This window comes from Lepidochelys olivacea (genome assembly GCF_965140295.1).
Source record: "Lepidochelys olivacea isolate rLepOli2 genome assembly, chromosome: 17".
In the NCBI taxonomy this organism is placed as follows: Eukaryota; Metazoa; Chordata; order Testudines; family Cheloniidae; genus Lepidochelys; species Lepidochelys olivacea.
This window is the reverse complement of record NC_140427.1, coordinates 12,514,356-12,538,433: the sequence shown is the minus strand read 5'-3', so window position 1 is coordinate 12,538,433 and position 24,078 is coordinate 12,514,356. Positions and strand designations below refer to the sequence as shown.

Here is a 24,078-nt window from a genome sequence, read left to right as displayed (position 1 = left end):
TTAGATTCCTAAGAGAGGCTCTGGAGCCAGTAGTAATCGGATGGCCCTGATGATGGGATGTGACATCTTAGTGAACGCTCCCATCTGACTCCTTCCGATGAGTAACAAAATACAGACCAGTTGATGTGAATAAACAGCGATGGCCATCAAAGCCTAGGATGATCAGAGTTTCTAGGGCTGTGTATTCGGAATGTCTCTCTCCTTTTAAATGTGCACACGGTTTCTTGGTCCAGCGTTTCATAGCTGAAGACTGAATGTTGAGAGCTCCTCACTAGAATGCATCTGTTGGCATAACTCCCCTACCCAAGGGAGTCAGTTGGCTGTAGATGGACTGTTCCATGTGGAGCGTAGCCTGGTTAATGAAGCCAGACGTTGGGTTCATTGTGCCCTGTATTGAGCATGGTTTAAATCAGCGACACGCTGCTCACCTGAGTCCGAATTCAAGACAAGGCTCAGAAATGAGGCTGTTCTCTTGCAGGGGGAGGCAGCGTGGACCACTTGAGACTATCAAAGGCGGAGAGGCGTCAGATCATGCAGGCCTCGAGGGGAGGTGAGCATGGCCCCTGCCATCACCCGTCACAGATTGCTGCCGAGGAGGAGGGTCTCCCCTAATGATCCTGGCAGGATGAGGAGACTGAATCGCTGGGGCCACCCCCCCAGTGTCTGTGTCCCGCTGAGGGGAGAGTGGGCCACCAAGACCCATCCCCCACCAATGGCATGCTGTTGGAGTGTGGGGCCCATCGCCTGTAGATGTCTGCTGCCAGAGTGGGGATGAGAGGTTGTTGGCCACCAGCCACTTCCCACCAAGTCTCCTTGCTGTTGGCAGGGCCGGGCTTGGGGGAGCGGGCTGTCCTCAGACCCTGGTGCATTATCAGGGAGGTGAAATATTTATGGCTCTGCCATGCTGCGCAGAGTTTGCTTCAGGCCGGGCGCCCTTGCTGCCGGCTCTTTGCACCTGTGGCCCACTTGGGAAGAGCCGCTTTTATTTTTTATAGATGATCACGGGTCCAGAACAGTTGTGCTGCCGAGCCTGGGACTGACCTGCTTGCTGGACCCGAGTGTGGGTAGTGCAGGGACTCGGCCCACAACGTCTCTCTCTTAACACTAGAGTTCTGAGGCGCAGTTAACACAAAGAACAGGCAGGTTTTTATTTCCCCATGAGGGACCCGTGCATTCTGCCCCCAGGTCGTGAGCCTGCTGGGAAGTGCAGGGGAATTTCTCCTCTCTGCTGTGTGTTTTGGCTCTTCAGGGAGCATTATTCAGGATTTCCAATTGAGCCTCTTTATTGGGCCATCTGTATCATGTCACAGGCAAGCCCCAATACCAAAAGGGCTCTCATTGATTTCAAATGATTTACAGTTCGATTAGCTTTCTGGACACACTGCAGTTGGGAAGGCGTTTGCCTGCAGCGCCCATGGCGGTCGTATGATTTCTTTCTTCGCTCGGACTTGTCATTATTCACACCAGAGACCCCTAAGCAAAAGTTTCTCTCCCTCCCCCTGCCTTGGTGCAGAAGTTGCACCCTGTAGAGTGGGGCTTGGATGCACAAGTAACCCTCCCATACCAAGAACGCAAGCTAGCATTAGCCACTTGCAATAGCTGACCCTAGAGATTTCCAGCATAGCACAGAGCAGGGACCCCCTGTCTCTCCGCACACAGATAATGGGGCAGGACTGTCCCTTGTCCACCCACCCTGTAATTCACTGTGCACTCCTGATTTTTCACTGGGCTCTGTCATATCATGAAGAACAGTTAAAATGTCAAATTAATTTTGGGTCGTTGCCCACTGATCGCTCCTCAGTGGCCTACGTGACCCGCCTCTGCCGACCCCCATCCAATTCCTGTGGGACTGGTGCCCACGTGACACAAGCTGCTGCCACAGTTGGCACAAATCGGCACCCTCGGTGGCGCTCTTGCAAGAGAAGTCGGGGATTGAATGGGTGTACCCACTGCACTGCCTACCCTGCCCCTAGAGGGCAGCCTTCCAGGTCAGAGTAGAGAGACGTTGCCAAAGGGCTTAGAAGGGGAAACTTGCAGTGCTACGGTCTCTGGATAAATGCAGCTTGGGGCCAGTCCGAGCTACTGTCCCAGAGGTGCCGGGAAACTGCCCGTGGAGAGTTGAGTGCCACCCCGGTGCTGCCCTGAAGCCAAACTGCCAGTTGAATGCTCTAGGGGGCCCCCTCCTCGCCCCCATTGAGCCAGCTGTCTCCAAACAATTGGAGGGGATCAGACTCCTACTCCTCACCGGCTCCATCCCTACAGTGGGGTTGCCCAAACCCCCAGACTTGCCTGGCTTCTCCCAGTCCCACCCGGTGGTGCAGTTCCCCTCCCCTGCCCGTTCTTGTAGGTCTTTGCCTGGGGCAGTGTTACACGGGAGGGTTTTCTGCCCCCGCTGCAGTGAGAGATTCTTTCTCTCCGCGTGCTGGCTGCAGAGACCGAAATCCTCCTCCTCCCCCTTCCCCCACCTCTGACTCCAGTGCTTTTGACGGCTAAATCTGTGCCTCGCTCCCTAAACCTGCCTCCTAGCCAAAGCTATTGGAAAGGTTTCCCAGCAGAGCCGGGCATTCAGCCGGAGACTGGCTCTGCCTGGCCAAGAGCCACATGCTCTCACAGACCCCAGCAGAGAGACAACAGGCCGTTTGGCATCCAGGCGAGAGGGGGCTATATCGTCTGACAGCAGAGCAGGGGATGAACCTCAACCAGAGCATGCTTGCTGCTTTGCTGCAATCCTTGATGATTACTTTTGTGCTGGGGCTGGTTAATCTCTGACATTTCACGTGGCGGCTTTAAGGGGAAAAGACAGGCCGTGGAAGACAATCGCTGATCAGCTGCAGACTGGTCGAGTACCTGGCCTAATGGCCTGAGTGCAGAACTGAGAGCCAGAGGCTCCTGGGAACCCACACAGTCTGTCCCCTGTGTGAATGCTGTTCCCCGGGCATGCGTTTGCATGGGTGTGTGCAACTGACTGGATGGGTGGGCCCTTGAGTTCTGTTCCAGGCTCTGCCACTGACTTGCTATGAGACCATGGGCAACTCACTTTGTCTCTTTGGCCATGTCTACACTATGAGCACTACTGTGGCCAGCGCTGTAGTGCCCTAGTATGGATGCTTCCTACAGTGACGTAAGGGTTTTTTCTGTCGTCGTTCAGCCACTTCCTGGAGCAGTAGCTAGATCATTCTTCCATTGACCCAGCCGTGTCTACACCAGGGGTTGGTCAGCATAGCCGCAGCCCCTGGGAGTAAATCTTTCCCACCTCTGAGTGACATAGCTCTCAATTTTAAGTGTAGACCAGGTCTCAGTGTTTACCCTTCTGCAAAACAGGGTTAGCAGTAACAAAAGGGCAGTATGGGTTAATTAGTCAATGTGCATAAAAGGCATTGAGAGCCTTGAATGAAAACGTCTGTATCAAAGCAAAGTATGATGATGATTATTCAATATGACTATGAGAGCTACCACAGAGCCTGTCTGAATCCCAGAAGTGGTAGGCAGTAACTGACCATACACTGTGTTCTCTATAAACCAGATTCTTAAATCTTCACCTAGGGAAAACTCCCATAGATTTCTGTAATCCTTGGACCTTTGCCTGCGTGCAGACTGCCTTCTGCTGGCTCTACATTTCCCACCACTGAATGACAGTGATGTTTGGAGGTAGAGAACACAGGAGCATGTAAAGTGGGTGTAAAGGACTAGAGAGAAAGTGAAAGGGTGACTTGGTCACAGGCTGGAATAGAGGTTTCATAAGAGGGGGGTTTTCAATCTAGCAGACAGAGGTCTAACAAGAGCCAATGGCCAGAGAGTGACGCTAGACAAATGCAGACTGGAAAAAAGGCCCAGCCTGACAAAGCCCTGGCTGGGATGATTTAGTTGGGGTTGGTCCTGCTTTGAGCAGGGGGTTGGACTAGATGACCTCCTGAGGTCTCTTCCAACCCTAATCTTCTATGGTTCTGTGTAAGGTGCAAATTTGTAACTGTGAGGGTAGTTCTCCATTGGAACCCTTTCCCAAGAGAGATGGTGGATTCTCTCACTGGACATTTTAAAATCAAGACTGGATTCTTTTCTAAAAGATCTGCTGTAGCTGAGCCAAATGAATTCGTCCAGGGAAGCTTTATGGCCTGTGTTATGCAAGGGGTCATGCTACATGATCCCAGACTTTACTTTTGCCCTGATAATCTAGGAATCCATGTTTCAGTCAGGTTTCCTAACAGACTTCCTGCCGCTTGCTGGGATGAGTCACCATTTCTGATTTCCTATTTTTAATTTAAGCACCTGCTTAAAATCGTGCAGTTGCTTTTAACAGCTACTCTTGGGTTTAATACAAGATGTGCGAAGAGCCCAGCAGGGCTGCGTATTATTTGCAGAATCGTAGCAAACGGAGATGGGAAAGACCCATTACTCCATCTAGTCTGTCCCTCTGCCATTGCAAGCTTGTTCCCTTCACCATGGTGTGCTCCCCAGTGTTTTGTGCTGTCCATTTAAAAATATCTTTGTGTTGGAGCTTCTGTTGCTTTTCTCAGGGCAAGGGCTCTCAACCTGGGAGTCTTGGACAGGTGTCAGGACTACACTGTCCTTCTCGTGGGGCTAAGTGGGGAAGGGACTCTGTTGGATTGTAAAATGGAAAAGGGTAAGAACTCTGGTTTAGGATCTTGTTCTACAGTCTAACAGACTGGATATAGCCCCTTGTGGGCTATATGATTCCTCTTCTGGCTTGGTGTTTACAGCCTTCAAATGTGTGTGGAGAGTCCTCTTTCCTCCCCTAAGCTACCATGGGTCTGAGCTATTCTATGCAGGGTGACTAACCTTTTGCCATCAGTTGCTCCAAACCCTTAAATACTTTTATTTCTCTTCCTCTGAATTCCTTCCAGTTCATTGACATGTTTATGGTATTGCTGTGCCCAGAACTCGATGTACTGTTGCAGGGCCCCTCCTCCACCCTGAAGCCTAAGGCAAGGCCTGTTCTCTCTTTGAGACATGATACATCTGTTCATGAAAGCCCATAGATGGGCGCTGGAGAATTAAGCAGAGGGATATGGGTGATAATTGCTCAGAGACGTGTGGACAGCCGTTGCTGGATTTAGTTGCCCTATCTTTCACATGGTGGTTTAATCTGATTAGGCAATACATCATGATATTTAGGGGCCCCTAATTCTCCCTGGCCTCAGAATGCCATTTTCCCTAACCCTGAACCCGCAAGGGTGGGTTGTCCACTGGAACCCTGACTGAGAACTCGGTTGCCAGCAGTATCAATAACTATCGGAGAAGAAAATGGGATGGCTGATGGTTTGTCAAGAACTGATAACCTGCTCAGAACATCATGCGACACAAGGGGAGTTCTTCCCCAGCAGGCTGACAGTCAGACACGGTCGATAAGGCACGCCGGGAGCAGATGTTCTGAACTAGCTCACATCACTTCTCCTGTGACATTCCCTACGGCGGCCTTTTGGAGTGGGCTAGTGTTTGTGGGTTTTGTGATGACCTGAGCGGTTCTCTCTTGGGTAACTGAGAGCTTCAGCAGCACTGGGCGGTGACTTGGTTATACATGCTGTCCATGTGGTATTTTAATGATTGATAGTCACTGCTTTTCCTGTGGTTGTTTTTGATTTTTCAGAATAGCTCCAAGGGGCTCGCGGACTTGACATGGGACCCAGTGCGTGAGCCACTTCTGGGGCAAAGCAGCTCCACTGTATTGCAAATAGACTTGGCTCTTCTCTTATTAATGATCCCATGAAGTGGCATTGCTACAAATAACCTACCTGGCATCCTTCCCTTTGCCTATGCAGGAAGGAGACTCGTTTGGAGCCATGGAGAAGGTCTGCAGGCAGCTGACCTACCACCTCAGCCCTCACTCGCAGTGGAGACGCCAAGGAATCATGAAGAGGAAGTCTCAGTCCTGGTGAGTCAGCTTCTGAAAGCCATGCAGATTGTTTGTTTGACATTTCCTCCCGCCCCCGATCAGTTGCTTCGAGACGTGTTGGTGTCACTTTCAGGTCGAAATGGAAGGAAATCGCTTCTGCCGTGGCCATCGGCGTTTGTGGGAGGGTAGCTGTAAGCAAGCCATCGGGGAGCAGAGATTGTTTCCCCAGAATCAAATTTATTCATCATCTCAGCTGCCTTTCCTGTGCTCCCAGCAACACTAATCTGTCTGTGCCACCGTATCTGTGCATTGGCTCACCCCCATCCCTTTAGGCCCAGGTGTTAGGCTTCCTATGCTCCTGGGTAGCTTTAACTTCTGGGAAATGTGATGCTTCAGTACGGATGGTCGGTTGTCTCTGCAGGTCGCTGCCCAACTGTCGCCCTTGCAAATGACAACAATTCCCTTTGGTTATGGACTAGGGGCTTGATTCTGCACAGCACAGATGTGGAGTGTTGCACCTGTAAACACGGGGTGAAAAGAGAGGAACAGGTGAGCTCATGGGAAACTGACCCCGAACTAAGGAGTGTGCTGGCCACTAGGTTGCTCTTGCCTAGTAACAGGAGTGAGACCTACATGGGGAGTGTAGAAATAAGGGCCTTGTTAGCATGATGAGGATTATGCTTACCCCAGATCTACTCTGGCATATCTAGTCACATACCTCTGCACTTGTTTTACCCAATGCATTTGTGAACAAGGGGGCAGGTGCACAGGAGGCTTGAGGCTTGCCCCCAATCCATGCGGCAGAGTTTACCTAGCATTTACCCTCCTCTGCTGTCACTGTCTCTTTGGCTGGGCTTTGCTTGCCACTGGGACGACACCTGCTCTCAACTGTCCTTGCAGAATTCAGTGCTTCTGCTGCATTGTACCTGCTTTTATGCCCTGGTTCACATTATGCAGGGACTTGGGGGGGATGCAGGCTTAATTGCTATGATGCTGATATGTGCATTCATCTTTGCAAAGCTAGACAGACCACCTGGGGCTTAAATCTGCCGGGCCAGTTGGTGTAATGTATCTGAATTAATCAACTGCACTGGGGATTTAGCAAGAAGGGCTTTAGGATGGGATTTTCAAAAGCTACAAAGGCACTTAAGTACCCAACTCCTAGTGAAAGTCCAATGGGAATCGGGTGCTTAAGTCTTGGAGAATCTCTCTCTTATTAAATCAGTGTTTGCATATGAGGGTGCAACCCTCTCCCTTTCTAAATCCCTAGCCCTTTCCCCTTGTCTGTTGTGTACTCATTGTCCGGGAAGGCTGCATGAAACTTCCACAGATGCATAAATACTTAGCTGACAACAGTTGTATTCACCATCAGAGTCTATGGTGTAATGGGATGATCAGAGACAACACCGATTTGTCCAGGCTAGACTTTCTGCTCTGACAGTTAACGTACAAGCGCAGCGGCTGTGTTGTTGTGAGACATCTTGGCTTTGTGATGATCTGCATAGAGGGAATTGTGGGATTAAAAACAGCCCAGGGGCGGGGAGGAAAACATCTAATTCAAATGAACCATCTTAACCCCTCCCCACAAGCTCCTCAAAATACCAGTGTCACTGCTATGTGCATGTCCCAGAACTCTGCAGCTTAGAAGCACGTGGCTAAGGCAGCACCGACAGAAATCCAAAAGGTCAGCTGTCTGCCCAGCCTGGCTGATGCGGCGTCTCCGGTAAAGTCAGTGTCAAGTGCGTGCTGTCTCCAGCCCATCGGTGGCTTGTTTCTTTCTTTTCCAAGGGTGCAAGTTCAATTATTGCCATCTCCTGACACAATTAAAAGCCCTACCTGTCAGCTCAGCACTAAGGTCTGCTTCAGCAGCTCTTCCACTGGAGCCACCCTGTGGCAGCTCTAGGTTGAGTGTGCAGCTAGGTGGGGGCATTGCTCAGGGACTGCTGCGGTTGGCTGGCTGGTCCCTGAAATCCCACTGTTGCTGCTGCTCCTTTGGTGCCCCCTGCTGGGACGTGCGCTGAATAGGTTGGGGCAGTGGAGCAGCTGCCCTGCATGGATCTTCGAGCTACAAGAGCCATTCCATTATATTGACAAGGGAGAAGGGTGCCGAGCATTAGCATGAAGGTAAATGTGTGTTGCTCTGATTTTATGCTCCCGTTTTTCTAGGTAGGGCAGAGCCCCCCAAACCGTGGTAAGTTTGTTGTTCCCCTGCTGCAGCCACCTGCTAGGAAAAGGTCCAACTTCTCATATAAATTCATTTAATTCCTGAGGGTGGCGCTACACCTTGGAAACCTTTGAGCTAGTTTAGAGGTGGCCTTTTTTTCACATGCCGAATCACGACTATAAGCCTCAAGGCATCAACGGGGGAGGGGAGGGCACCAGCCCATCATGTATTGAGTGCCAGATGGATCTGTTAGCAAGGGAACGGGCTTCTCTGCTTTCCCCTTTCTCTCGCTCATGTGGAGGGGTGAAGCTCCCTCTTCCATTCATCTCCTCTTTCTGTGGCTGGGAGAAATGCAGTTAGTCATCCTCCTCCACGCTGGAAATGGCCATTAAATGTCCCAGTATGAGATATTTACGGGGAAGTCTGCCATGCCACAATATCTCTCTATCCATCATGTAATGCACTCTATTTCGAGGATCCCAGCTGGTGGGGTATCTCCTGGCAGTCACTGATTATTGCATGATGGGGTTTCTTGTGCCTGTGTTGGAATGGAGCTGCTCGGTAACAGTGAATGGATACTGTCTATTAATATAGTGGTTGAGTTTAATAGGGGGGTTGTCAGGAAAAACAAGCAGGAAGGGGAACAATGGCTCAAGATAAGCCACTCCTCAGGAAACTCCTAAGGGTTGTTGAGAGACAATACCCCAATGATGAGCTTTGAAGGTTCAGCCTCTTAGCTCCCCCAACATACACAATTGATTCTGATGAGCAGGGACGAAGTCCAGGAAGGTGCAAAGGAACTCTGGCGGGTTTAAAAGGACTTTCTCAAGAGGGGAGGAGTTGTTTGGAAGGACCAGGCTTCTACACAGGCACCACTGGGGCATCTGACAAATTAAGGCCTGCCGAGGCTACCATCAGAGGACGGTAAGCCTGTAGGGAAGATAGCCGTGCGTGCCGACTGTTTGTGGCTTTAAAAATTCTCTCTGAATGTTTTGTTGCTCCTGTGAAAGCAAGCACTCCCTTGGTTTTAAGAAAGCTATTTTGTCACTGGATACCGCTGGTCACAGACTCCCACAGGGGAGAAATGTAGGTGATCAGTCAGATCAGCGGGGTCTGCACGGTTGACACCCAGAGTGCTTGAGCCCAAGGCCCGCTCTGAGAGGGGGAGAACTGTGGAGTTCTGCCCAGGGGAGGCAAAGGCCTGAGGTGGGTGGTGCACACACACAGAGAGACTAGGAAGGGGACAGAGGTGCAGCTAGCTCCGTAACTCTGAGAGCGCCTTCCTCTGACGGGGCCCTGACCTAGCAGGGACCCTGGCCTCATCTGGTACGGCAAGTCCCATATTTTTATGATGCTGACGGGTGCTGAGATAAACGGCACCACTCTCCCTTGCACGGCACGCAGAGCTTTGCTTCCACGCCGCGTGCACCAAGTAGCAGAGGTGGAGTAGTATAAGATTCAGCCGTGGAAACTCTTGGTATTGCTAATTCTGTATTGTAAGTGTGGTGTTGGGCAAGGCCTGTGTGCAGCACTGTCCCCTGGACTGATTGCTAATCACTGCTAACGACTGACTTATGACACTGTGTCCTCATTGATGGCTGTTTGCATTGTGGTTGTAGCTGTGTTGGTCTCAGGATCTTAGAGAGAGAGAGGGTGGGTGAGGTAATGTCTTTTGTTTGACCAACCTTGCTTGATGAAAGAGACCAGCTTTCAAGCCCCATAGAGCTCTTCTTCAGTAGCTAACAAATTCTCTCTGAGGACATGGCTACACTTGCAGATGTAGAGCGCTTTGAGTTAAACCCGCCTCCGTGGAGCGCAGTAGGGAAAGCGCTGCAGCCTGTCCACACTGACAGCTAGAAGCGCACTGGCGTGGCCACATTAGCAGCTCTTGCAACGGCCACAGAGAGCAGTGCCTTGTGGCAGCTATCCCAGCATGCAAGTGGCTGCAACGTGCTTTTCAAATGGGGTGGGGGTGGAGTGTGACAGGGAATGTGTTGTGTGTATGTGGGGGGAGAGTGAGTGGGTTTTTGGGGGAACTGAGAGCGTGTCAGCATGCTGTCTTGTAAGTTCAGACTGCAGCAGACCCCCCTCACCCTCACCCCTCTCTCTCACTCTCACAGCAAGCAGCATTCCATAGTAATGGTTCCTTTGTCCCAGAGCAGATAAGCAGCCGGCTGTCAGAAACGGAGCTTTCAAAGGTATATCCGCATTCCTACAGTGATTCCAAAACAATGAGAAGAGTGGCCACGTGATTTAAGGGGATTGTGGGATGTTTCCAGAGGCTGATCAGAGCGCAGTAACGCAACACCTCGTTCACACTGGTGCCCGAGCGTTTCAGCCAAGGCGCACCAAGCATTAATCTTCTTGCCGAGGTGGAGTACCAGGAGCGCTCTAGCCGTGGAGTCAGAGCGCTCTACATGCCTTGCCAGTGTGGACGGGTCGTGAGTGAGGGGCCTGGGGCTGCTTTAAATGTGCTCTAACTCACAAGTGTAGCCAAGCCCTGAGCTCCTGCTCTTTTGCAGCAGGGTGAACTGAGTTCTAGCCCTGCTGAGGGGGTGATCGTCTGGTGAGCTGTAGTGTGCTTCACAGTGACCGTGAAAAGCAGGTCCAATAAAAGGCTAAATAATCCTGTCATGCATCAGATGTTTGCCTCTGCCTCCATCTTTGATATTTGCCAAGGGTGTGTATCATTGATTGGCAATGTTACTTTCTTTGTCTCGCTGTTATGTTTTATGCGTGTTTGTTTTTATTCCTTAAAGAAAGGGAAGGTGACAGTAGCTAGAGGAGTCAGTTATAATCAGCATTATATATCATCAACTCGGGGGCCCCAGGTGTGATCGTGTCTCTGTTGTAACAGGTGCAGTACAAACACATAGTAAGAGACAGTCCCTATTCCAAAAAACTTCTAATCTAAATACACAAGACAGACAAAGGGTGGGAGGGGAAGCAGGCACAGAGAGATTAAGTGACTTGCCCACAGCCAAATAGCACATCAGTGGCAGAGAATCAGCATTAGAACCCATGTCTCTCCTGAGATTTGTCCTTCTGCCCGAACCACTAACATTGTCGCTAGGTAGTCCAGCGACGGATGCCCTAGAAATGGCTCAGATTGGGATGTAGAATAACTGCAGTTTCATGTGACTGTTGTTCTCGGATTTTTAAGCACAGTGTGTAATTAAAAAATCGGATTGATTTGTATTCACTATTAGATAAGCAAAACTGTCAGATCTGCCCACTGCATACTCGGAGATCTGTTCTGCCCATTTTAATAAAAGAGCAGGGTAGGAGCACCCGATCGAGGAGTTTACTGTAAGTCACATCCCATTGGGTGTTCTCAGCACATGGTGCAGCGTGATAAATGGGGCACGCAGTCGTTGCTTTACTCTATTTTTTTTCTAGTTAGAGTAGGAAATGACCACCCCTTGCTGTCCTCTTAGGATGTAATTAAACCTATAATGCTGTGGCAGTGGGGAGCTTTTCCGGGCTGAAGAGTCTCAAGAAACTCTGTAAAACAGATTTTAAAAAGTCAGTTTTGTGCCATTCTCTGTCTTTAATTATCAGATCTCTCTCTACGTGTGTGTGTGTTTCCCCCCCCCCCCCCAGAGACTTAACTGGCTTTAGCTCGGAGCCCTGTTGTAAGATTCTACTCTCTCCTTTGGAAGAGGCGAGAAATAGTTGAGGTTTTTGACCATCATAATAGCGAAGGGTTGAGATTCATCTGTAACGTCAGTCCAGTTGTGGCCACGTACTTGAGGCAGCGCTGGGATGAGGTACGCATCCTGTACACCCTATCACACAGCTCAAAGCTGACAAACGAGGCCTATCCTGGCTGTAGTAATTAAAGAACACGTGGCCCTTCACCTCAGAGTGGCAGTGTGAGCCCTTCCGCCCTGAAACTCCGGTAGATTCCCCCCTGTGCTTTTGATCAGGTCGAATGATTCTCTTGTCTCTCCGTCCTGAGCTGGAGTGCGGTGTTGCTGTCCAACAGCTGCAGTGTTTCACGGCTGGGTGAAGTGATCCAGACGCTTCTGCATACATTGCCTTTACTCCTCAGGGCCTCCAAGGGGCTTAGTTATTTAATATACCTGTGTGTACAGTAATGCGCTCAGAGATGGTTAGGGGCTGTGCGCTCCTATAGAGCCTTTCATTATTAAAACAATAAAGCACCGAGGGGCAGTTTTCCTCTCTCCCTCCCCCTCGCTACTCATACGAGCTGGTCCCAATAACACTCTGCCATTGAATTTATGAACTCTATTTCCTGTCTGCCGCCATCCCCAATCCTCAGTTCTTCACTTCGCTGCACTTCAGCTTAATTAGCAGTTGGCTCCAAGCGACACAGAAATGGGTCTTGAGAACCTGTATTTGCATAAATCTTTTTACAGGTTAATGAACTTTGTCATAGTGGAGTAATGAGCAGAAGTCCTTTTGGTCTCTCGTGGAGTTGGAGGGGAGCTCTGGATAGATTCTATATGCTGAGATGAAGTTGAACCATAAATAAAACATGCGGGCCTGCAGGAATAGCTAGTTTATTTTCCTGGTCTTTGTGCTTATCACACTGCGTCCTGTTCTGCTACTTTTCTTCTCACCTGGTCTTCGTTTGCAGAGCCCAACATGGCCAATAATCGTGTGATTCTGGGCTTTGTAAAACTCCCCTCTCTCTTTCTCAGCAAAACCACCCACACATTTTTCTTTGCTCCTCAGTCCTTTTTGCAATGTCTTATGTGTGGTGATACAAGATTCCTTTTGGGGAGAAGTTTCATCCTCCATTATTAATGGGCTTTCCAGTTAGGAAAGGCCCTCCTCAGGAAATTATTTATTTTGATTCATGAAATCTTAATCTCCTGATGCCCTGTTCATGCTGCCATTGAAATGCTTCTATCAGCAACGTTTAAGATAGATGACCCCAAAATAAACTCTGGATCTGAAAATCCCAAACTTTTGGGGATTCAGGTTTGGAATCCATCTCCAAATTTCAATCACTCCATTTTCACCCAGGGGCAGAATCAGCCCTTGAAATCCAGTAAACCTTGGTCTTTGGTGTGATGGAGATCCAGATCATAATACAGTATTAGGGTGTTGCGTCTGTCTTTGGCTTAAACACAGTTGTTGCTAGCACTGTTCTAGGTTAGCATCCTGACCCAGGGTGGGATTGCCTTTTGTTCTGAGTACCGCATTCTACAACCGTGGGGGTTACTGTATAGCCTGCTTCTCTCGATCAAAGAGTAAAGAGCCCTGTCCATGTTTTCCAGGGTAACTGGCCTGGAACTGTGATGGTGACTACAGTGGATTCACTCACAGTGCAGGCAGAGCCACAGGGATCATGGTTTGTTGAAGGGAAAAGCGTGGGAGAATGCTTCGTTGCGCTGTGCGTGTTCTCCTTGTGTTCCAATGGCAATCCAATAACGTACCAATTATTTACAAAACCGCACCCTTGCTCTGTCACCACAAGTAGCAAACAAACTGCCTGTTTTGACGGCAGTATGAAAGTAAAGGGCTGTAGTCCCCGGAGTCGACCGAGTCCGTGTATCCACTGTACAAATGCAGCAGTGAAAGGATCCGTTTGTTCCTGCCACGAGCAAGCATCCCTTGGAATGAGTGCAAGGTTTTCAGTTTTCTCTCTTTGCCGTTGTGGTGTCTCTTTCCCAGAGGAGCTAGTCAGAGGACTGTTTTCCACGTTGTCATCGCTGGTGCTGGGAATGGACTGCCCGACGTATCTGGGATGTGGAGGGAAACCCAGGGATGGGAAGCATCATACTACCCACAGCGAGTGGAGGGAGCGGGGACAGTTTGTTGCCCAACAGTGTTCAAAGTGACCGTGTACAGTGCAGGGCATTATTAACAATAACGCCTACCTCTTAAATAGAGGTCTTGTCCGTAGATCCCAAAGCGCTTTACAAAGGAGGTCCGTATCATTTGTCAGTTTCGCCAATGCGGGAACTAAAATGATGTGACTTGCCCACAATCACGCAGCCGGTCAGTGGCAGAGCCAGGAATAGAGCCCATGTCTTTGCGGGACGAGTCCAGTGCTCCGTCCACTAGGCAGCATGGCCTCCCTAATGGTGAAGACCTAAAACGCTCTTCATGGATTAGTCATTATGACACCCTCTCAGGCAGGTAGGTGCTATACCGATATTCCAGAGGGGGGAAACTGAGGCACAGAGAAGGTGACTTTTTCAAGGTCACACAGCACGTCATGGTCAGAGCTGAGAATAGAAACCCAGGGGTCTCAGAGTCCATTCACCTGATCTCACCACTAGAAAACTCCCCTTTTCCATATGCTGCTTGAATATCTAGGAAAACGAGGGAAATGAGATCTCGAAAGCCTCTGGCAGAGAAAGGGGGTCAGGAAGTTAAAGCCAAGGGGCAGTGCCCAGATATTGGGGGTCCCAATATTACTATATTGTTTGAGCCGTTGAGGCCAGATTATCTATAATAGAGAGACTGCAGGCGACATGACACCACTGACCTGACAGTTGGCTTCCTGCAAGCCATATTGTGTTTTGGGCTGCAGTTGGATCTCTCTCTGCCTCGGACCCCACAGTTGGTTTACTTGCCCTTTGTATGGCAATCACTCAACAGAGGAGCCACTCCAGTGTACCCTTTGGGCAGTGGATTAACTCCCTAGAGAGGGTATATTCAGACATCAGCCATTAACTGAGGCAACACCAAGCCCTATGGAAAGGGTTGATCGCAGAGCTGTGTGTTTGGGTTCTGCCGGAAACCAAGTGTCTCAGTATTTGTAGCTGTTGTTTTGGTTTTTTTTATAGCCCTGTTGGACTTTGGGGGAGGTGCGTGTCACTTATGAAGCCAAAATAACCACAAGATCAGGTATTGTCACCATATCACCACATCACCACCATAGGGACTGAAATCTCCTGAGAAGGCTGGATCACTCATTACTTGGGACCAGTAAATGGCTTCTTGACTCATTTAAAAATAAAACCCCGAAGCTTGAGAAATGTCAACATGAAAATTAGACCCTATACGCATATGTTGCTTATAGCAGCTATTTCCTGTGGGCCCCTTTTCCATCTCCCCATTGCTTCATAGTCTGCATTTTATCCATCTGCCTGAGTATCTTCGTCGATTTTTCAGAAGTGGACTGTCACGGCGCTATCTGAGTTATAAGAGACATAGGGCCTGATTCTCCTGATGCCTGCTTTATGCCATCATTATTAATTGAGTTACTCCCAACTTGCACTGACGTGAGGTCAGAAACAGGCCGGTCATAGGTGGGCAGCATTGGATACTGTGAAACGGATGAATTCTTCAGGTTAGCTGTCATAAGAGCAACGGCACCAAAATGGGAAGTTTATAAATAGGAAGTTTTATCTGCTCTGTGGATGTCATATGCAGTCTGCACCTGTCCTTGTGGTGCCATAAAGCAAGACTTCCCTCGGAGAGCCCTGCGTGGGCATGCATGCTGCGGGGTGGGTGTGAAAAATAGCCTTCCTTAAAGTTTCTGCCAAGTAAAATACGTCACCTGCTAGGATGAGAGCCATGTGTTAACTTAACTCATCAGGACAAATGCTGGCTTGAAGCTGCCTCCCTCTGCCATTTCTGAGTGATGTAGTCACTGTCTGGAGACAATAAAACTACTTCTACTGCCTAAGAGATGATGGATTTTCCTTTTTCTTTCCCTCTCTCCCAGCCCCTCGCAATATTAGTCTTGTGAAACTTTCAGGCTGCAGCCTGTCTAATGTTCATTCGTCCTCTGTCTTTCTGGAGATGAATTCTGTATAATATCTGGCAAATGAAGTCCAAATTTGAAAGGTGTAAAATACAAAGCCAGACATCACCTGCTGCTGCTACCATCTGATTTGCAGATGCTGGGAGCTCCTTGGGCCTGATCCAAAGCCCATTGAAGTGGGTGAAAAGACTGCCATTGACTTCAGTGGGCTTTGGATCAGTCTTTCTGTCTGAATGTGGGGGAAGGCAAATCCTTTTTTGGTTTCTAAATCCCCATCCAGCTTAAGAGCTCACTGCACTGGTTGAAAATATTGTACTGTCCCATGGGAAACATTTTCAACTGCTCTTTCCCATTCTGCCTTGTTTACTAAGCCGTTGTTGTGAATTCATCTCCTGTTTTCTTGACTATTCCCAGGGACAGCATCAAATTCCTGTAAGCTCCACAATTTGGAGATTTTGTTTAAAACAAATTACAATCAGGTGGGGAGGTGTGGCAAATCCTAACAGGAGCAGAATTGTTTTAAAAGTCAGTTCAAACTTATTTTGGGGGGTTCTTTAATTTATTTCAAAATTCCCCTGCCTGGTTGTGACCCCAGCAGGACTGTGCAAGTGTCTGAAACCAGAAAATGAAATGAATTAGCAGCAAAGGTGAAACTGACTCCCAACAGAATGGAATGAAGTGGGAAAAGTAAAGGAACCGTGTAAATGGTTCATAGTCAGTTGGAGTTTTAAGATGATGTTAAGCTACAGTGAATTTTTTTTCATAAATGTTTTAGTTTTTGGTTTCATACAAGGGCTGCATCTGGTAGTGTTCAGTACGGCACTGGGGTGAGGCGAAAGTCAACCGTGTAATGAAATCTATTCCTAGGCGGGCGATGGGAATGTGGCTGCCAATGAGAATGCAGGGGGAAGATGGGCCCTTTGCCATTTCTCATCATAATGTGATGCATTATGCCGGGGGGCGGGGGGGATGTCAACCAGACATTTCCTCCTGGGTATCCTTGCCCAACCCTCCCACGGCCATGTACATCAAATCTTTTCAAACAGCTACTTGACTGCTTCCCAGAACCAGTGCACATTAAGGGAGGGATGTGCCTTCATGGGGCAGCTTGCAGGATCAGGGCATTAAAGGAAGACAACGCTGTTGGTGCTTCACTCTCTTAACACCCAGATTTTAAGTTCTGTAGGTTGCGTGTGTAACCCATCCAGTGTCACGGAGACCACTTAGAGAATGTTAAATGAGTCTGCTCTACAGCCTTAGCTAACAGCCAGTTGGCTTTTAGCTCATGTGGCAGAGGCTCATGCCCTAGGCTCCAGAAATCCCCAGTTCGATCCCACCTGCTGACGACCGAGGTCTGTTGACATTACACGTGCACTTCCCAAGAATAGCCCCTCGTTGAAGAAGATGCATGCTCACTTAGAATGGCTCTCTGTCTGAGGTTTATATGTTGCACGTGTGGAATGTATACACAGAGCATGATTTCTGTGAGGTTCACAGGTTTTTTATATTTGGCCTGTGGATTCCAACTGTGTTTTCCAATTTGTCTGATCTACCCAGGTCATGTGAGCCTGGAACTCCATGAGCCAAAGCCTGCTGTCCTTACTCAGACAAAACTTCCATTGACACCTATGAGAGGTTTCCCCAAATAAGGACTTGAGAATCAGGCCCCAGGAGGTATAATCCACAAACCACTGTGTAGATACAGGCTGCAAATCCACGTGAGTTTCTTTAAGTGTGTGTGTTGGAGTATAGTTACTCCTCCCACTTCTTATTTGTAATGGGTAACATCCACTTTCCCTGTGCAGAATGTCAATTCGAGGCCTGTGTATCGCTGATGGTTTAAGAGGGATTGAAGCGGTGCACAAGCCTTGTGTTCACTCTGCACAGGGAAGGTAGATTTCACCCAGTGAAAACTTAGTGTTGACATTTCTTACTATTCTGCTGCCTTGATTTCTTCCCCTTCCTCCTCCCCCACATAATTAATCCATCCCTTATGGGCAGCCAACTGTGGTTTATAGACCAGTTCCTTCCTTCAGCGCAGTCCATAAACTCCTTGCTGTTTAGTTACACTAGTTCGTTCGGCTAAATTCCAATTTAAACAGGGTTTTCTTTCATCTCCACTTCACAAACAATGCCATTCAGCAGCTAAAATGAATCCCTAATTTAGTATGTATTAATCTGGAGTGACATTCCATAGAAATGTTACTTTTGGACAAATGAGCTTCATGTTTTTCGCTCGGCAGAATGTTCTCCTTATTTGCCAGGCCGGCAGTTTGTTCCATTTAATCAAAGTCCTGGACACCCAAGAACAGAAAGTGATAATGGCCATGACATGGAAACTTACGTTGCCATGTTTAAAGAATATGGGCCAGTCCGGCTCTCACATAAATTCGTGCAACCTCGTTGACTTCCAAGGGGTTGTACTGAGGTAACTAAACAGAATAACCTCCCAGCCGGTCTCTAAACTGGCATGACTCCATCGAACTGCTGGGTGTGTAGCACTTTTGAAAATCAGGCCCTTCTTTAGGAGCCTAGTTATGGACTCGGGAGCCTAACTTTAGGCATCTGTTTTCTTTAAAATCTTGACCATAATTTTTAACCTAGCAATGTTCTTTTAACATGCTCAGACTAATGAACAGCAGGGGAAAAGAACCCAGAAAGTGTTGTGAGGTTTGGTTTTTTTGTTTGTTTGTTTTTTCCCCTTCTCCTCTTGATGAATTATACATTTATGGAAAGTGGTACTTACTGGTGAGTGGTAGGAGCTATTAGGTCGGGGAATAGTTTCCAAGGTAGTTGTTGGAAGCCTTATCATTTGAGTTATTTAAAGGTGAATTAGACAAAGCACTCAAGGGTGCACACTTTAGGCAATAATCCTGAATTGGACTGTGTAAGGGACTGGCCAGCGTGACCTAACATGCCTCTTATTTCTGTGATTCTGTGAGCAATTTTGTATAATTTTAAAATGAAAAACCAGTAAGAGGACACTGTTAGGTCTGGGAGTTGTTATCTGGAGGACTCAGGAGTGTAGAGTCCTGGGTTCCATTCCTGCCTCTGGGAGACAGCATCGGCTGTCCAGTGATTATAGCAGCATACTGAGGAGCAGGACTCTGTGTGTATGGTGGGGGGGGGCAGGGTCTGTTTTTGGCTCTGCCACAGACTTATGAGATCTGGGGAAGTCATCTCACTTCTCGCCTTAGTTTCCTCATTTGTAAAAGGGGGCTAGTTTTCAGAGTAGGAGCCGCGTTAGTCTGTATCCGCAAAAAGAGCAGGAGTACTTGTGGCACCTTAGAGACTAGCTTTTATTTGAGCATAAGCTTTCGTGGGCTACATAGAATGGATCATATAGTAAGAAGAGAGATATATATACATACAAAGAATATGAAAAGGTGGAGTAAGAGGCTAATTAATTAAGATGAGCTATTATCAGCAGGAGAAAAAAACTTTTGTAGTGATGATCAAGATGGCCCATTTAGACAGATGACAAGAAGGTGTGAGGATACTTAACATGGGGAAATAGATTCAATATGTGTAATGACCCAGCCAATCCCAGTGTCTAGTCAAACCCAAGTTATTGGTATCTAGTTTGCATATTAATTCAAGGTCAGTAGTTTCTCCTTGGAGTCTGTTTTTGAAGCTTTTCTGTTGCAACATTGCCACCTTTAAATCTGTTACTGAGTGGTCAGAGAGGTTGAAGTGTTCTCCTACCGGTTTTTGAATGTTATGATTCCTGATGTCAGATCTGTGTCCATTTATTCTTTTGCGTAGAGACTGTCCGGTTTGGCCAGTGTACATGGCAGAGGGGCATTGCTGGCACATGATGGCATAAATCACATAGGTAGATGTGCAGGTGAACGAGCCCCTGATGGCGTGGCTAATGTGATTAATGTGGCTATGATGGTGTCACTTGAATAAATATGTGGACAGAGTTGGCATCGGATTTTATTGCAAGGATAGGTTCCTGGGTTAATGTTTTTGTTGTGTGATGTGTGGTGAGTATTTGCTTCAGGTTGGGGGGCTGTCTGCAAGCGAGGACTGGTCTGCTCCCAAGATCTGTGAGAGTGATGGATCATTTTTCAGGATAGGCTGTAGATCTCTGATGATGCACTGGAGAGGTTTTAGTTGGGGGCTGAAGGTGACGGCTAGTGGCATTCTGTTATTTTCTTTGTTGGGCCTGTCCTGTAACAGGTAACTTCTGGGTACTCTTCTGGCTCTGTCAATCTGTTTTTTCACTTCAGCAGGTGGGTATTGTAGTTGTAAGAACGCTTGATAGAGATCTTGTAGGTGTTTGTCTCTGTCTGAGGGGTTGGAGCAAATGCGGTTGTATCGTAGAGCTTGGCTGTAGACAATGGATCGTGTGATGTGGTCTGGATGAAAGCTGGAGGCATGTAATAAGTATAGTGGTCAGTAGGTTTCTGGTATAGGGTGGTGTTTATGTGACTATCACTTTTATTAGCACAGTAGTGTCCAGGAAGTGGATCTCTTGTGTGGATTGGTGCAGGCTGAGGTTGATGGTGGGATGGAGATCGTTGAAATTATGGTGGAATTCCTCAAGGGCTTCTTTTCCACGGGTCCAGATGATGATGATGTCATCAGTGTAGCACAAGTAGAGTAGGGGCATTAGGGGACGAGAGCTGAGGAAGCGTTGTTCTAAGTCAGCCATAAAAATGTTGGCATACTGTGGGGCCATGCGGGTACCCATAGCAGTGCCGCTGATTTGAAGGTATACATTGTCCCCAAATGTGAAACAGTTATGGGTGAGGACAAAGTTCAGCCACCAGGTTTGCCGTGACATTATCGGGGATACTGTTCCTGACGGCTTGTAGTCCATCTTTGTGTGGAATGTTGGTGTAGAGGGCTTCTACATCCGTAGTGGCCAGGAGGGTGTTTTCTGGAAGATCACCGATGGATAGTAGTTTCCTCAGGAAATCAGTGGTGTCTGGAAGATAGCTGGGAGTGCTGGTAGCGTAGGGCCTGAGGAGAGAGTCCACATAGCCAGACAATCCTGCTGTCAGGGTGCAAATGCCTGAGATGATGGGGCGGCCAGGATTCCCAGGTGTATGGCTCTTGGGAAGCAGATCGAATACCCCTGGTCAGGGTTCTAGGCATGTGTCTGCACAGATCTGTTCCTGTGCTTTTTCAGGGAGTTTCTTGAGCAGATGCTGTAGTTTCTTTTGATAATCCTCAGTGGGATCAGAGGATAATGGCTGTAGAATGTGGAGTTAGAGAGCTTCTGAGCAGCCTCTGGTTCATATTCCAACTTATTCACGATGACGACAGCACTTAGTTAGACCCACCTTTGTGAAGCACTGTGAGATCTACAGATGAAAAAGGCTCTCTCCCCTTATGCATATTGATTGCTAGTTGTTCTCCTTGCAGGGCATTAGGAGTTCTGCTCAAGCTTAGGGATTTGGTAAGAAGGCACCCACCGCACCGGAAGATCTCTGCAATTGCTCGTGATGTTGGCCCAGTCATAGGCGCCGGCTCCGTGGGTGCTCCAGGGCTAGAGCACCCACGGGGAAAAATTGGTGGGTGATCTGCACCCACCGGCAGCTCCCCGCCCCACCCCCCGCCCCAGCTCACCTCTGCCTCCGCTCTGCCTTTGCCTCCTCTCCTGAGCGTGCCGCGTGTCCTGCTTCTCCCCCCTCCCTCCCAGCACTTGCGCCATGAAACAGCTGGTGGGGAAGGGGAGAGGAGGAGGAATGTGGCTCGCTGGGGGAAGAGGCAGTTCCGGGGCGCGGATTTGGGGAGGGGTCCAATAGGGGCAGGGAGGGGGTGGAGTTGGGGTGACGCCGGGGGTGGAGGGGCATGAGCACCCACGGGTGCCAATGAAAGTTGGCACCTGTGGGGCCAGTGTTATGAGTGAGTGCCATGCCTGAACCCCTGTAGAAACCCCCAACTTGCCAGTGACCTTTGAACTGAGAGGCACGGACTATGCTGCAAAGGGGAAGCCCCAGTTCCCCCCCAGAAGGCAGGTTGGCAGCCTCACACAGCTGGTCTTTTGGCTCATCAGTTGAGTCGCATCCATTTTCCTTGGCTCGGACAAGAGCTTTGGGCCTGGATGCCCGCTACTTTTCTCTTGAGAGCGGTCACTCTGCAAGCTCCAGTGGGGTATAAAAATGCAATTCCCTGCGATGGGGGATAATATTTAACCCTAAAAATGCCTGGCACCAAACAAAATGATCATTCGCTCCGGGACCACGATGATGACTAATATAGAGGACACCAATCAAATCTTTGTTCTTGTTTCACAGTATCTGGTTTTATGGGACAAAACACTCTTTACCCTCTTTTGCTGTAGGGTCTGTGTAAGTGGGGGGAGGTGCCATCCCCCTCTCACTGGAACACCCCAGGCAATACCAAAAAATCAGCCCTCCAGGGGGTGGTTTTTAGTAAATTAACTCACCATGGAAGCCCCAGCCTTCTGTGTAGGGTGTAGTCTGTCCCAAACTCTCTCTAGCTCTCTGGGGTACTTATCTGGTCTCCATTGCTGTAGTATTTGGGCACCTTGCAATCTCTAGTGTATTTATCTTCACAGCACCCCTGGAGGGAAGGCAGTGCTGTTATCCGCTCTGTACCGATAGGAAACTGAGGCACAGAGCAGGTAAGTGACTTGCCCGAAGACACACTTATGGAGTCTGGGGCAAACCAGAAACTTGAACACCAGTCTCCCAAGTCCTGAGCTTGCATCCTATCTACTGGACCATCCTTCCCGCCTCTCGGTCTGAGGGCTCTTCGCCCCTCTTTTATCCAAGGGGGGCAGCAACCCGATGGCCCCAGTGCATCAGCAAAGCTGGCAGAAGTCTTTCCCAGGAGGTTGAAGGCCAGCTAGCAGGAGGGGTCGTTTCAGGCACACACTGCCATCCCCGCAACCTTCATTGGAGTCGTTTTTCTCTTCAAGGTCCTCGTCCAACTCTCAGGGAAGTCAAATGGGAGTCTTTCCGCTGACTTCAATGGGAATTGGATCAGGCCCTTAAGCAGGGATCGTGAAGCTTTGGAACAACTTACCAGAGGATGATGTGGATTCTCTGTCACTTGAAGTCTTGACATTACGATCGAGTGTCTTTCTTTTTAAAAGATCTGGTCTAGCCCCACCAGAAGTTATGGACTTGATGCAGGAATGAGGAATCACTGGGTGAAAGTCTCTGGCCTGTGTTGCACAGGAGGTCAGACTAGATGATCTTAATGGTCCCTTCTGGCCTTAACCTGTATGAATATGAATCTTTCTTTTTCAGTCTCCCTGTCTCTCTATCTATGCCCATAAAAGGAGGAAGGGTGCTTTTCTCCACGCCACCGTCAGAAATCCTCAAATGGGGAGCAGAGCGGGAGATGTATTTTGAGCTGTGAGACACTCCTGTTCTGTTCTATATTGGTTCTTGTGCTGACCCCTGGCAGTAGTGCATTAAGGGATGTGACTAACACCTCTTGTGTGCGGCTCATTTTCTCTCTCCCATTCCTGTTCCCAGGATATGATTGTGTTTCTCCTTCAGCACGTACGGTTCGTTGCTGGCACGGGAGGGGCATTTTGCAGTCACCCCTTGACTCTGGTTTTGGCGGCCTGCATAGCATCTATGTTCTCACTACAGTGAAATATGCGTCTTGATTTCTACCATAGCAAACACAGAATAGCCCCCGCAGTACGGTTTGAGGCAAGAAGCGTGATTTAGATTTCCAACAAAATATAAAGCACTCACTAGGTGGCTTCACTTGTATCTCGTTACTACAAAGTGAATGATAATAATAGGTGAATGATAACAATCGGTGAATGTAAATCAAGACCCCTGGCAGGGGAGAGTCTGGAGTTGTGTGGTGGCAAATCTTACCAGTAACAGTTCACAGCCCGTTGTCAACATAGAAAGTTCGCTGGGGAAGAAAAGAGGGAATTTGTCAGATCTTCAAGTCCCCACGGTGAGCTGGGTTCTTTTGTTTTGGTTGCCATCGAAAGGTAAAGAATAGGAGGAGGACTGAGCTAACTGAAGGACCAGCATTTCTATTAAGACTTTTTAATGACCTGGTGAATGGAGTAAGCACTGTGATGCAGGGGTGCTGGAACAATTTGTACAGGTGCTGAGAAACACTGAACCAAACTGTAAACCCTGGATATAATGGAAACCACTTCAAGCCGGGGCGTGCAGCAGCACCCCCAGCACCCTTAATTCCAGCACCTGTGCTGTGATGAGATGCTCAGGTATGATGAGCTACCCTATAGTTTTAGAGGTTAGAACAAGACTAAACAGGAAGGGTAAGCATGGACTTGGCTGGGATTCTAGAGACCTGAGTTCTGTTATCCACTGGGCCACTGTCTTGCTGTCATCTTGGGCAGATGACTTGATCTTTCTGCACTTCAGTTTCCTCCCCTGTTACGTGAGGATAATA

The 24,078-nt window shown here is 48.7% G+C and overlaps 1 protein-coding gene across 1 annotated transcript in view; it reads left to right on the top strand.

Annotated features, from left to right (window-relative positions):
- LRRC75A (leucine rich repeat containing 75A) overlaps nt 1-24,078 on the top strand; it is a 192,159-nt gene that overhangs the window by 118,333 nt on the left and 49,748 nt on the right. The window contains exon 3 of the mRNA XM_084650816.1: nt 5,778-5,890. Coding sequence (XP_084506942.1) covers nt 5,778-5,890 — 113 coding nt within the window. The remainder of the gene's footprint in view (nt 1-5,777; nt 5,891-24,078) is intronic.